The 14,678-nt window shown below is 36.1% G+C and overlaps 2 protein-coding genes and 1 pseudogene across 5 annotated transcripts; 2 read left to right on the top strand and 1 right to left on the bottom strand.

Moving 5' to 3' along the window:
* Positions 1–895: 895 nt before the first annotated feature.
* Positions 896–4,698, bottom strand: LOC122312304 (V-type proton ATPase 16 kDa proteolipid subunit-like). Its single transcript, XM_043126859.1, has 3 exons — positions 4,489–4,698; positions 3,257–3,542; positions 896–1,241 (listed from the first exon to the last, which is right to left on the bottom strand). Exons 1-3 carry the CDS (start codon positions 4,562–4,564, stop codon positions 1,109–1,111), a joined length of 495 nt encoding a protein of 164 aa, XP_042982793.1. The 5' UTR covers positions 4,565–4,698; the 3' UTR covers positions 896–1,108.
* Positions 4,699–6,683: 1,985 nt separating this feature from the next.
* Positions 6,684–9,561, top strand: LOC122314094 (annotated as a pseudogene).
* Positions 9,562–10,214: 653 nt separating this feature from the next.
* LOC122313174 (polyprenol reductase 2-like) lies at positions 10,215–14,339 on the top strand. Of its 4 annotated transcripts, none has more exons than XM_043127947.1 (6): positions 10,215–10,638; positions 11,311–11,669; positions 12,806–12,966; positions 13,589–13,689; positions 13,898–13,969; positions 14,072–14,339. In XM_043127947.1, the coding sequence occupies exons 1-6, from the start codon at positions 10,483–10,485 to the stop codon at positions 14,174–14,176; spliced, it is 954 nt and encodes a 317-aa protein (XP_042983881.1). In that variant the 5' UTR covers positions 10,215–10,482; the 3' UTR covers positions 14,177–14,339. The 4 variants fall into 4 exon arrangements, with proteins under 4 accessions (XP_042983881.1, XP_042983879.1, XP_042983882.1 ...); XM_043127945.1 differs by having other exon boundaries at positions 10,218–10,638; positions 12,713–12,966; XM_043127946.1 differs by having other exon boundaries at positions 10,221–10,638; positions 12,713–12,947; positions 13,591–13,689.
* The last annotated feature ends 339 nt before the right edge of the window (positions 14,340–14,678 follow it).

Here is a 14,678-nt window from a genome sequence, read left to right as displayed (position 1 = left end):
TATTATATATACCCATAATGTATGTTCCCCCACTATCCATTGATAATGTGCATTACTACGAGTTTAAACTATATTAATGTCATGTGGCGAAAGTTAGTAGATCACCATTTATTTGTCTATTCTAAATTCATTTAAGGCCCGTTTAAATTTGATAAAGTATCTCATTTCAACATGACAATTTTTTTTTTAAATTTTTTTCACGAAATATAGTTAGTAATGCTGAATGGTTCAACTTTCATGGCCTCAAGCAATCATTGATCAACGCTTACATTTATGCGGGGATGTTAATATGATGATAATGGCTAGATCTAGTTGAGATTCGTTCGGTAATTGTTTACACGCCATCATTGCCCATCTACTCAAGCACGTCATCTCCATGAGCCATTGTCTTCAAGCCCTTTTACCAATATTTTGGACACTAGCTTGTCGCCCAAACTTATGTTCTTTATTAACGATTATTTCCTTGTTTTCATTTCTCATTCTCTTCTCGAATATTAATTTGATCAAATTTTTAACTTTTAGAATTATAATATTCAATCTGACATCTACGATCTTACCAAAAGTCTCCTAATATTAGGCACCACCATTGGTCCAACTTTGAACCATCTAAAAAATCACATGGATGATTATCTTTTCTTGACATCAAGCTCAAGAAACATAGAACCAGCTCGACGAGCCATTTCCCGATAATGTATTTTTATATTCTTTGCGACTTAATTATTACTTTTTTTTTTTATCACTTCAATTCGAAAAATATTGCATCCTCCAAATCTTTTTCTCCAGTTTATTTCAATCAGAAGAACCGACCCCAATGCCCTTATGTAAGTATACATTTGACAACCAATGCCCTTATGCTTCAGTATCCTATTTCTAAATGGCAAGATACATCAATAGATAAAACCAAATCAGAGTAAGCTTCAGAAGCTTTTATTAGACACAGAAATTCAATCCTACTTCTACAATCTCAATACCACCAAATTGCTGGCAGAGCACCTGCTTCCAACAAATCAATCTAGAGAGCTCACTGGTACCTGTCCACAATTAATTTCCTCCTCAAAATTACACAAATAAGTAGGTAAAAAGAACCTTCAGCAACACAGCACCCTTCTTAGTCTGCTCTGGACTGGCCAGCTCTAGAAGACAAGATAATGCCGACAATAAGACCATAGAGGGCAAGTGCTTCGGCAAAGATGAGAATAAGAATCATTCCAACGAAAAGTTTTGGCTGCTGTGCATTAGCTCTGCAAAACACATTCATATCCTCAAGGGGCAGCACAGATTAATGGAAACTACTATGAAATGTGGAAGGAGTGCTGATTATAATTTCACTACCAAGAAAAAATCCAAAAAAAGCATCCCACAAATCCAACAAAAGCATCCTCAAGAAGTAAACAAACTTCTAGAAAGTCCATAAATTACACCACTTAAGCATAAAAATCAATAATGCATCATAGTCCAAACAGTGGCACAGGACTACTGAGGTTTGCAATACATGAGCTATTTTGAATTTTTTCCATTTTTCCTACAAAGTAAATCAGGGGACCTACTTGTTTCAAGCATTAAGTTCTCTGTCCAGACCTGAGCTCTGTTTCCCCTCACGTCATAAATGACACTAACCCCTTAAATAAGCTAACGGATCATCAGTTTATACCTTATACCATTATTGATATCATCTTTGTTGTATAATATGAAGCTGACATTTCAATCGCAAATCAACATTGGATCCCAGCTATCCCCAAAATGTAGACTGAAGTGGATGGTCACAAAATACAACACAAGGGGAGGACCAACCGCTTTATACATAGTAGAAAAGGTAACCTTTGCTCAAAAGTGAATTTTGACTTACAGAAATCAAACGAGAAGTAACAACATATTTCTGGAATAGATAGAAAAAAAAAAAAAGGAAATGCATTCACAAATACAAGCTGGAAATAGAGGATTTTAGAGAAAGGATCGATCATAATTATTTTAAAATCGATAAGAAGATACCACTCAGAGCTTGATATCATGATAATACTTGATCTAGAATAGCTCCTAGAATAAACAAAGGGATCACTAACCAATATGGCTGCCATGAACTACCCTGTGCAGGCTAGTAAATCTTAAGGCATGCAACACGCTTTAGTTACAAGTCATTACTTCTACAAGGTCAATGTAATTCTAACTATGGTTAGTCTAGAACATCCAATAAATTAAAAAAAAAAAAAATTTGAACTTCAGAAGAGGTGAAGATGAAGACCACTCTTCAAAATATAGAACCACTGCATGCTCTTGAAAACACAGTCCTTTATCATCCTATTGGAACTAGAAAGCATGGGAATGCCAAATAAAACATTCACGTGGTCCATGGATTAAAATCGGATGTGGTTCATCAAGTTCCACCTGAATTACCAACCACTAATAAAGATAACCTCATTCAGCAACAACATAATGTACACACTAGAGATCATTATACACTAACCCCATGATGACCACATATTTTCATCTAGCGTGCAAGGTTCAGGAGAAATGATCCCCTAGCTGGACAAGGAGGATTAGAGTAGAAGATACAAAGATAAAAGATACCCCATCTTTCTTACATGAATAATAGGGATATTTCCTTCAAACCCTTCCATGTCAATCAATTAACCCATTCCATCCCCCCCCCCCCCCCCCCCCCCCCCCCCCCCCCCAAAAAAAAAAAAAAAAAAAAAAAGAAGAAGCAAACAGATGACCCAAGAACATCTTAAAATAAGGCCCCGTTTGGTTGGTTTCACTGATGGTTTCAACCCATCTCATCCTATCTCAACTTCCAAACACCATTCAAACATAGACACTTTTCAATTTCAAATTTTCAACTTTTTCATCTAATCAAACTATCTCACTACTATTCACAGATTTCTCATATCATCTGTGTAACCAAACAAGGCCGACTTTTGGATTGGTCTTGAAAATGTTTACTAAATGAAGAAACAACTATAAGCTATTTCAGTAAGTCCTAAAATCTACCATGAGAAGGTTAGCCGGATATTGCAACCAAACTTGATGGTCCAATGAACAAAATGAGTAATTCTAGGGCCAATATAAACTACATGAGCAAACAAATAAAACATTAGTCTGAGGCTGACACACAACATTAGAAACAATCAATTTAAGAACCGACCCTAAGTCCCAGAACCATCCAAGAAAATAAATCCACAACGCAGTAAACAGAAATTAATGATAATAGGAACTGGATATATGTGTACCAAATTCATATAAGAGATTAGAAATATACCTAACACCAGCATCACCAACAATACCGATCGCCATACCAGCAGAGAGGCCAGCAAGACCACAAGCAAGCCCAGACGAGAGATGTGCATAACCATCAAACAGGTAATAGGACTTGGCCTTTGGGTTAATCCCGGTACTGATGATAACGGCAATAATAAGGCCGTAAATACCCAAAACTCCAGCCATAACAACCGGGACAATGGACTTCATCACCAATTCAGGCCTCATCACACCCATTGAAGCCACACCAACGCCACTCTTTGCAGTCCCATAGGCAGCTCCCATACCTAAAGACGAAACAAAAATAATAAACCATGCAATTAGCACTAAAGAATCACATTGTTCCTAAAAAAATTAAAGAAAAGCAATTCCTATTAATTTTTAGAATCTTTTCTTTTTATTGCCACTGGTGTTCAAGAACAGTGTCCCGACTAATCTCAGGGGTGCACAACCCCTCGACAATGAGTTTCCTATAAGTACACATTGAGTAATTCAAGGAAAAAATCCCTCAGTCTAATGGCTCTTAAGAATTGTTTGCACCTAAGATGATTCAAACATTAGAGTCAGAGAGAGCATACAACCAAGACCAAGTCGTTTACCACTTGAGCCAACTCCTAGGAGTTTTTGTTTTTTTTTTTCCCCCAAGAATCTTACTTTTATTTGGTTAGCCTACATAGGGTGATGGGTTCTCTGGTCGAGGCTTTAGATAATAAATAATCAAATCTAGAAAATCGTAGTAAGGTCTACACCAACAACACTAAAATCTGCAATAATGACATAATTGAGCGCTTTAATCAAATCTTACATATTACACCACTTGATCTCCTAGGGAAACGAAAACTATACATCAAACTAGCGTTAGTTGATATATTTTTTCCGAGCTACATGTAATAATAAAATCGATATCAGCCATCCGACAATTCCATACAAAAAGCAATGAAAATGGGAAAGAAAAAAAAGAGTAGCAATCATATGTTAAGTTTCCGTGAAAATGACGAATGAACCTGAAATACAGTTTCTTTGCAGTTGGGAAGAGGTTACAGGCTTTATTATCAGCCAAACATACCCAAAAATACAAAATGGAGAACCGAATTTCGGATTTCTTTGGTTAGAAAATAGTTCTCCCGAAATCAAACAGATAAAAAAAAAAAAAAAAGGAAAATTCAGATCGATCTAGATGAGATAGAATGTATCGGTCAAAGAAAATGTAGGTAAGGTTTAGGGTTCAGTTACAGGAGAAAACAAGAGCAGCAGCGGCACCAAGGAAGCCGAAGAACGGTGCCGTTTCATCGCCGCTGAAAGGAGACATTTTCGATCGTGGATATGCAACGGCTTTCGTTCGGGAAATGAGAGCTTTTTTAAGAGAGTTATGGGAGCTTCAGATCTTTCCCTCTCCGCGTCCTAATTTTTGTTCGTTTCCGTCCAAGAAAAGGCATGGAAACTGGAAAGAATAGGACGATCCACGGGCTTTGTAATGACTAAAGGACACCTTACGAATCCGACGTCGTATCAAGATTATAATTCAATTTAATAAGCGAATTATAGTATTATACTGCTTACAATTATTATTTACTAACTAATTTATTTTCTTCGAGGTTTAAAATAAAATAATATTTACAGTTTTACATTCATATTTTTTTAAAAATAAATAAATAAATTTATAAATCACATTAAAAAATTATTTTTTAAAAAGAATCAAATTCACTTCTTGTTGTAAAACTTATTACAACTATAAAAAATTAAGCATCAATACTTAATTATTACGCTAGTTGATGTAAAAAAACTTCCAAAAGTATTAACGTATCGCCAAACATTAATAAATAAACTTATAAATTATTATTGTTTTTATTTTTCTTAATAATTAGCCGTCGCGTGCAGTTTGATGAGGTTGGGCCGATCAGAAAATTAGACACAAGAGAGACTCTATGTCTGCAACGTTCCCAATTCCAACGGAGCCCCAAAATTCCTATCTCCTTTTTACCACACGTTGTTACGTCATGTCACTGGCAATTTAAACCCAATTATCATGGCTACTACGTACTGGCAATAATGATGTCGCAACCATGCATGCACTTTTCTCCCTATTTGACTGTTTTAAGGAAAATATTATAAAAATGAAAAAAAATTAAATAAAAATAATTTTATAAATTAATATAATTTAATATAATATATTAAATTATAAAATTATTTTTATTATAAAATAAATCTAATAGATAAAATAACGTTTTACCAAGAGACCAGATTATACATCCTTGATCTGGCTCCTGCTGGACTGCACGTACGTGTTTGAATTAATGTCAGGTGCCGGCATGCATGTTTCATGGGGTCCAACCTGCATGCATGTCTAAATCGTAGTGCACATGTAGCTCAAACATACAACCACCCAAACTTCTGTTTTATGGTATCACTTTATATATTTGAGATCATGATAAAACTGTTCTCTATATTTCACCAAATGATCAAATTACGACAGTTGTTAGAGACTGAATTAATGACGTGCGGTCAGCTTTGGCAATAGAAGAGACCAGCTTGCGCTATCTTTTCAGATTTTATCTTTGGCCCATGCATGTTTGTCTAACTGCATGCATGCTGTACTAGATTATGTAATAGAGTACCTGAATTATTGCTGCTTCACATGTCTTTCTTGCCGTCCAATTATCGCAGATGTGAATTATTGCTGGCCAGTAATTGTTGGGTTGTCCACGTCGGTTATGGCGGAAAGAGCTTATAATCAATTTATAAGTGCGAGAATAAGTCACACATCTTGAATTGGCTTTTGAGATTGAGAAAGATTTAAGATCATCTAATACTAGTATCAGAACTCAGATTTACTCAACAGTCTCAGGCTACCAAGTTTATCCAATTATCTTTGCTTTGACCCAATACCCGATGTGTGAGGAGGAGATTTTTGGAATTATTCTATATCAGTTGTAGAATGAGTCGGTGGTCATGAGTTTATAAGTACAAGTAAAAACTTCACCTCTTAAGTTAGCTTTTGAGGTCAAGAAAGACTCAAAACCACTCAACACTAATGAATAAATAGGAGCTGCATTCGCTGCTGTACATATTTATTGCTTCAGGAGTACATAACACAGGGACAGTCAATACATGTCATTGCTTCAGTAATCACATGTATTGCATGGTGCATAACATATCATCTGTGCTGTAACCAGCTTCTTGTGTTCTAAAAGTCTCCACGACTTGAACAAGCACATGCATGGTTTTAGTACAATGGTAACCACAGCTAGCTCACAGATTAATTTCCCAACCGACAGGCCCCATTTAACACGACTACACATAACATTTATCTATATTTAGGTGTCAGTATCATACACGTTTTAATCATTCAAGTGCGTGCACAAGGGTGAGCACTGAGTAGCATTCCAGAGAGGAATAATAGTATGGGTCAGTTTGCAGGGCAACAAGAGATGGAAATTACACTCAACAACGGCTTCCGGATGCCAATGATAGGCCTAGGTGTTTGGCGCATGGAAAAAATGAAATCAGGGACCTCATTATCAATGCCATCAAGATTGGCTATCACCATTTTGACTGTGCTGGTACTCCCCCTCACAGCTTTTAGCTTAATTTATTTGTGCCCCTACGTATAAATTTGTTTGATTTGCAATCTATACAGGCTAGCTAAATGTTGGCAAATCAGTCAAGATGTTAGAAGGATTTTGTGATCACTTTTTTTGTGTGAAGTTTGGAGTTCGAAATAAACCCTGCAAGGAATAATGAGAGATATGTTTAAGAGAAATACATATAGTATTAAAAGGTCTACATGTAATGCTACAATCTTGGGATGTGTCAAGCACATGCAACTTTATTGGCTACTGTCTAGCAGCAAATAATCCTAATCGGTTGACCGAGGTAGTAATGACACTACCATCAAAGCGATAAATAGCATTAGTCAATGGGAAATAATACATTCATCCAATGTCACCACTTTTTCCCTACTAAGTATAGCGTAGGCAGTACACAGGTCACACTGCCCTGCCCTTATAGGAGTGATCAATTCCTTTTCATAGTTTTCCTTCTCTTAATGGCTGTGTTAACATGGTGCCCCACGCATCTTCTGTTTTATGGTTTTAAGGCAGACGATTGCTGACAGGGATGCTTGCATTGCAGTTCATTATAAGAATGAAGCAGAACTTGGGGAGGCATTTGCAGAAGCTTTTCTAACTGGGCTAGTCAAGAGGGAGGATCTTTTCATTACCGCCAAAGCCAGTTTAATTTGAATTATTTACTTGGAAATTTTGATCTTAGTTTTTGGTTTACTATTAGTGGTTGATTATCTCATGTTGTCTGGCCAGTGACAAAGTATTCTTCGCTGCAATGCGTCTTGATTGCATGCAGCTCTGGAATTCAGATCATGGACATGTTGTGGAGGCCTGTAAAGACAGTCTGAAGAAGCTTCAGTTAGATTATCTGGATCTGTACCTTGTTCATTTCCCCATAGCCACCGGGCATAGTGGTACTTACTGCCTACCCGTTAATTGATCGTCGTTTCGGTATTTTTATGTTTATACGATCAAAATAAGAGGTTGGCAGTTCATGACTTGCCAAAACCTCCAAGTTTCTGACATCCACTCTCTCTTGTAATGTTAGTCTACTCACAAATGATTTTCTGCGCTTTGCAAACAGCATATTAAGCTCAAAATAATAGTTCTATCAGGAATTTGAAAACTATTAAAAGCCTGGTTGTTGTATATGACGATTTACACTTCTCATAATTGGTTGTATACCTGTATCCCAAATGCATGCAGGAGTTGGGACGAATGCGAGTGTTCTGGGTGAAGATAAGGTGCTAGACATAGACACAACCATATCCTTGGAAACTACCTGGCATGCTATGGAAGATCTTGTTTCCACGGGCCTGGCTCGTAGCATAGGGATTAGCTGCAAAGGGCATAGACTTTCCATAATTTCCAATTACATTCACTCTACAGACTGAGAATTCCGGCTAAAATAATCCACCGGAACTAGAATTTGGCCATTTTGAACCTCTTTCCGGCTAAAGAAAAGTAGACACAAAAAATTATTTGCAGCTAAAATAATCCACCCGAAAAATATTTGGCGATTGATCATGAAACTTGACAAAACTTTTTATAACAAAATTTTATGACATTTGCGGTTATTAATGTTGTCGCAAATAATATGTGTATCTGCCACTTCTCATAGTAGTCGAAAAAATTTTAATTTGGCTCTTTAATAGCGGCTAATTTTTGACAACTGAAACTAACCGCAAATAATTAATAACAGCTACTTTTTATAGTATTTCCGGCGACTTTGATAGCTGGAAATGATATATTTCTTGTAGTGGAACTTCATTCAATCATGACTTTGCATGCATAGATCTATAATTCTTCCTACTTTCTTTGAGATGCGTTTAAAGTTTGTTAAGAAGAAAACATGAAGTTATTATATACGTTCACTTTTTAGAAGATATTATTCAGCTATCGATTAAATGATTTGACTCGAGTTGCGTTTACCCTCTTCTTATTAATTTGCAGCAACTATGACGTTACCAGAGATTGCTTGGCCTATTCCAAAGTGAAGCCTACAGTTAACCAGTTTGAATGTCACCCTTATTTCCAGCGTGATTCTTTAGTCAAATTCTGTCAAAAGCATGGAATTTGTGCTACAGCAGACACTCCTCTTGGAGGTTCTGTTGTCAACACTGAATTGTTTGGTTCAGTTTCTTGTCTGGAAGATCCGATTCTCAAAGTAGGTTTAATTCTTAGTTCCTACTTGGATTGCCACATGACTCAGTACTACTGGGCAATTTTTTTAATTAATTTGCTTCTGCAGTGAAAGCCAGTAGTTATTAATAGCCAGTCTCATTTTCTTGTTTCAGGGTCTGGCTAAGAGGTACAGAAAAACTGTGGCTCAGATTGTTCTGCGATGGAACATTCAGAGGAACACAGTCGTCATTCCCAAGACGTCAAAACTTGAGAGGCTGAAAGAGAATTTTCAAGTTTTTGATTTCAAGCTCACTAAAGAGGACATGAACCTGATCAAAACTATGGACAGTAAGTATCGGACCTACCAACCTGGCAAGTATTGGGGCATAGATGTGTATGCATAAAGCAAGCATCTCCAAGAATATTATTCCAGTATTTACTACTTAAATTTCCCTAATGATGCTAGCTAGCTCCTCCCTCTTCTGGCAATAAGGGAGTACTGCTGATTGTTTTTAAACAATAATCCTCCGAATCTGATGATCTAGATATGCTATCCAAAACTCTATGTGAGTGTCTTTTTTTTTTTTTTTTATGTGCTGGAAATGATGAGAAAAATAAAACAAAATTGTTACCAAATTATATATCGTGACGAACTCGCCTCAAAGTTTATTGTTTTCACTTCCCTAGCTCATTGTTTTCAGGATCTGGATGGAGCCTACATATGGCAAAATATTAATATGCGATTTGGATAATGAGATGAGATAAAATGATTTTTTATGAAAGTTGAATAAAATATTATTATAATATTATTTTTAATATTTTTATTATTTTAAAATTTGAAAAAAATTAAATTTTTTATATATTTTGTATAGAAATGTAAAAAAATTATAATAATGATATGAGATGAAATATTTTTATTATCCAAACGGAGCCTAAATATCATTCCTTAATGTTCCAATATTTATACCATTGAAACATCGACCGAACAAAATTAACTGTATCGTAAAAAGCAAACGACGTAGGTTGTTCAGGCTCAACCTTAGGGCCTGTTTGGGTTAATGTTAAAAAGTGCTCGAATCGGGTCTATATGAATCGAACTTAGAGCCGAGGCCCGATGATGAACAAATCTACTTAGCCCTATAAACTGTTGAGTTAAAGAGAGATGTTTCGGCTTGTGTCTAAGACGGGCTTCAAAGAACCTTGCCCGAGCCCATTAAGGAAGTTTTATCCCTAGTCCCGACCCATCTTTCATGCTCGAAACGCAAGTCCGAGCACGCTCAAATAAGCCCATTAGTGATCAGGTCTACGACAGAACGAACCGTTCTCTCAGCCGTCTTCTCTCAGAAACGCGCCGTTGTTTGTGTCCACAGTGCGGCGGCGTCCGCAAGACTGCACGCCTGGTACCGCTTACACTTAGCGACTCGTGCTGCACCTCGTGGTCCTCATAAATCCACTACAAATCTGGTGGTTTTATGGCCTTTCTTTTTAACTAGCGGTTTAGAACTTGTTGGGCTTGGTTTTCCTCTGGGTTTCTTCGAAAATGAACTTGTGGCTTGTTGGATTGCTGAGAGCAGCTTGGATTGCTGGGACTTTGCCTATATTGATAGCTTCCGTGCCGTCTTCTAGGCTGTGTTGGTTTCGTGATACTCTTTTGGGCTTCGCTAAGCGTGGGAAGACATTGCAGTCTTCGTCGAAGGTGAGTGATAGTTTTGTTCGATGCAAGTGTTTTTGGGTCTCCTTCGTTGGGTTAGTTTGGTTGCAGAGAAATTGAAGGGAAAAAAGAAGGAAACGAGATGAGAATATTGTGATTTGCGTCTCCGTTTTGGTTTTTGGATAATAATAAGGAATAGAAAATCAACCGTTGTGTTGGGCTTTAGCTAAAATGATCTGTTGTGTTTTCATCAGTTCATTATGTTATATTGGAGTTTCTTATTTCTCTAGTTCATTCCTGGAGTTTTGCTGATATTTGTTCTCCAACATTTTTTGGCAACTAGAAGCTTTACTATATTTTTTGGAGTAATCCTACCCAGTTTTGATGGAAGTTTAGCCTTTCTTTTATCCATGTCCTAGCTTGTCATTCTGCTGTTCGTTTAAAGAATCATACGAAACTTTCTGTCCTCTGAAGTTATTCATCTTTTAGGGTGTTCGTTTCACAGGACACAGGTATGTTGTAGCCTGTGTGCGTTTCATTATCAAACTTCGCCGTATTGTTTATTTTATCATTTGCAATGAATAAATGGAATGAGTGCGAGTCCTAACGTTTCACCTCAAAGAGAATGAGAAGTCCTGCCTCAATCTACCGTTCCTAAAAGAAGAGAGAGAGGAAAGAAAATCATACTCTAATTTAATCTGTGTTATTGGATTGCAGAGATTTACCGTTCCTCAAAGGTTCTTTCGCCATTTTTATTGGGTGGCTGTTGTGTGGACAACACTCCTGCTTGGTTCAACTTGGATGTATGCCAATTACACAGCTCAGTTGGTTTCAGAGGTTTCAGAGCCATTGCTTTACTCCAATATTGCCAGCTACTTGACTGGAGGCTCACATATATCATCTTGGTCCAAATCACATTCAACATCAATAAAACAAAGACTTATGATCTGGAGATCTGTTTTTCTTCTTTTGTTGATGGAAGTTCAAGTTTTGAGACGACTGGTTGAGACAATATATGTGTTCAACTATAGCCCCTCTGCTCGGATGCATATCTTGGGTTATCTAACTGGCCTGTTGTAAGTTTCTTGAAAACCATTTGAGTTATTATTCCCTTGCGTTGGTTGTTTACCAATTAAATAATTCTAATTTTGTGAGTGTAAGATCTCAGATATCTTATTAAACTAGAAAAATAAAAAGATCCCAGATATCCGAATGTAGTCTCTCCAGCTCATATAACAAACTCTAGTACCATATTAGGGTTGTAATCTTAACTCCTACGGTGAAATCATGAAAAAAAGCATTTACCCTTTTACACATGAAGTGACCTCAAAACTCAAACCCTCACCTTTATGCTTGACAGCCCAAGGCTTTTACCATTGCAACAAGACATGAGACATGTGATTGCACATTTTTCCATTGACTACTTAACACAACATTTTATTTTTTTTGATAGGTAATCAAAGATATTATATTCATAGAAATAGGCAAAGCCCAGGCACACAGGTAGTATACATGAGGAACGCCTAGCTAGAGGTTACAACTACTTAACACAACATGATTGTGACCAACCTGATAAACTTAAGATATTGAATTGAATTGAATTGATCTGCTGTTATACATGTAGTCGAATAGATCAATTTTAGTCGGGGAAGACTTATTTTACTGGTTGAACCTAGGTTTTAAATTCACCATAAATAAAATTATATGGTTCCTAATAACTGGTGAAGCCTATTTCCTTACATAAGTAAAGAAATATTTCTAAAGATTATTCTATTAATAAAATTGATTTTACCTATGAAACAAGAAATATATCTAAAGATTAACCCTGCGGAGGTATTTATGTTTTAAAATGTGAAATACTATTTTCATTTTAGTGATAGTCTTTCGTAGAAAACTACCCTGCTTGCAATTATTGATATCAAATTCCTTTCCAAAATAAAAATGAAAAAGATACAAATCATAAAACCTTCATTTAATCTTTTAGTTCCATGGCGGGAATGCTATTAATTGATAATTACAAACTATTTTCAGCTTTTCTAGTTCCCTGTTGTTGGTATTGTTTGTGTTAGAATTAAGTGATGATCTGCTGACATATTTTATTTTCTGGAATCTGGATTAGTTTCTACACAGCAGCACCACTGTCACTTAGTTGCAATTGCATACCAGAGGTTTATGAATTTCTAGTGAGTGGAGTGGCTGAATTTATTGTCAGAGGCAAAAATCAGATGCCAGCCATTGAAATTCATTTGTGGGAATTTGTGAATCCTCTTATGAAGCTTGGGTGGTGCCAGTGGATTGGTGCAGCTATATTTTGTTGGGGATGGATTCATCAGCAGCGTTGTCATTCAATTCTTGTTAGTTTCACTATTTCAGCAGTCATTTTGTTGATTTAGATGTCAACTTATTAGATCTTTGACTCATTGTTAGTGGAAGTTTTATTCGTACGTATTGTTAGGGAGCGGCGTTTTTTCTTCTCTTTATGTTGAAAACAGATGTCCTTGTGGGTTATTAAAATTTGAAGAAATTGACATTATGGAAGCATAATTCTAATATATGTACACACGCATGCACATCTATATTAATGCACCTACTCCCATATTATATGTATGGATACGTGTGCTTAAACATCGAGACTTGGTACTATTTCATATTTGTCTGGCACACGATAAATTGTTGTTATTTACTTGGGACATGAGTATGTTAAAACTACATTTTGTTCTTTCTTGTATGCTCTTTATTTGCTTTTCTAGTTCTACTTTCCACATTCAAGTTGGTCAAGTAAGTGGGAAGTGAAGTAACGAATTTGCCATTGGTGTTGTCTTAAACAGATATGCAACAATATAGAATGATCACTTCCATTGGTGTTGCCAACATACATGCTCACTTGTTTTATCTTGGATATGTGGAATGAAAATGTTAGTTTGCATGCTGAGACAGCCGCTAAAATCTTCACATTTACCATCCTACTGTTGTTTGACAATGCAAGTTTCTTCTCAGGGCTCGCTACGCGACCATACAGAACAAGTTGATGAATATGTAATCCCCCATGGTGATTGGTTCGAAATTGTTTCATCTCCGCACTATCTGGCTGAGATTGTACCTCTCTTTCTCTTTCTCTGTGTGTGTGTGTGTGTGTGTGTTTGTGTGCGCACAAGTGTTATCATTCCCCATGTATTGTTTTGATATTACGGAACATCCTCCTATTATCGTGTGCCAGTTAATATTTGGCAAACCGTTAGAATTCTCACTGCTGTTCTCATTATAATTTGAAGGTCATCTACTTATCAAAAAAAATAATTTGTAGGTCATCTATGCTGGTGTTGTGGTTGCCAGTGGAGGAGCAGATCTCACCATATGGTTACTTTTTGCATTTGCGGTATAGTTCTCTCTGCCAAGTTTTTCATAATCATCTTTGTTTTCCTTTCCTTTGTGCTTCACTTTGATCCTCATCTAAATGAAGTTATTTTTTCCTTAACAGGTGGCGAATTTGGTGTTTGCAGCCGCAGAAACACATAGGTGGTACCTTCGTAAATTTGACAATTACCCAAGCAACCGGCTTGCTGTTATTCCATTTCTTTACTGAGCCTATGAAGAAAAAAAATTAGGGGAAAGTTGGCTTTGGGTCTGTACACAATCAAATGAGTATTTTTAGTATTTTTGTGGTGATAGATAACAAGGAGAAGTCTGGTTAAATAAACTTGTGGATTGGTGCGACGCTAAATAGAAATAAGTTAGAATCTTGAGCATGGCCCTGAATCTTATGGAAGAATTGAGCATTCCCTTGTTAAATAGAAATAATAGTTTCAGTCGTGAATGTTCAAGTGTCATGTAATTATTTTGAAAAAAATAAATAAATATAAGATGCACATGAAAAAAATTAATTTTTTAATAGTAAATTTTATTTTTCTTTAAAGTGACTGTACATTATTTATGCAGTTTGTATATTTTATAACTGTATATATAGTACATTGAGATGTTTTTTTTTCGAAAGTGATATAATTCATTGAAAATATGAAAAAAAATTGTAAGATATGGTTTTTATTTTAGTTTTTCTATAAAAAAAAATGTTTTTTAATTTTCTTGAT

Source organism: Carya illinoinensis, chromosome 6 (genome assembly GCF_018687715.1).
Source record: "Carya illinoinensis cultivar Pawnee chromosome 6, C.illinoinensisPawnee_v1, whole genome shotgun sequence".
Classification (NCBI taxonomy): domain Eukaryota; kingdom Viridiplantae; phylum Streptophyta; class Magnoliopsida; order Fagales; family Juglandaceae; genus Carya; species Carya illinoinensis.
The sequence above is the reverse complement of the archived record's forward strand: the minus strand, read 5'-3'. Positions and strand labels throughout refer to the sequence as shown.

Excerpts from the sequence above, each read along its gene's own strand:
- LOC122312304 (XM_043126859.1), bottom strand. The coding sequence starts at position 4,564 with ATGTCTCCTTTCAGCGGCGATGAAACGGCACCGTTCTTCGGCTTCCTT. Across the intron at positions 3,543-4,488 it reads TGCTGCTCTTGTTTTCTCCT|GTATGGGAGCTGCCTATGGG; the intron begins GTAACTGAACCC and ends TTTCGTCTTTAG. Across the intron at positions 1,242-3,256 it reads GTTGGTGATGCTGGTGTTAG|AGCTAATGCACAGCAGCCAA; the intron begins GTATATTTCTAA and ends TGTGTTTTGCAG.
- LOC122313174 (XM_043127945.1), top strand. The coding sequence starts at position 10,483 with ATGAACTTGTGGCTTGTTGGATTGCTGAGAGCAGCTTGGATTGCTGGG. Across the intron at positions 11,670-12,712 it reads GGTTATCTAACTGGCCTGTT|TTTCTACACAGCAGCACCAC; the intron begins GTAAGTTTCTTG and ends AATCTGGATTAG. Across the intron at positions 13,690-13,897 it reads CGCACTATCTGGCTGAGATT|GTCATCTATGCTGGTGTTGT; the intron begins GTACCTCTCTTT and ends AATAATTTGTAG.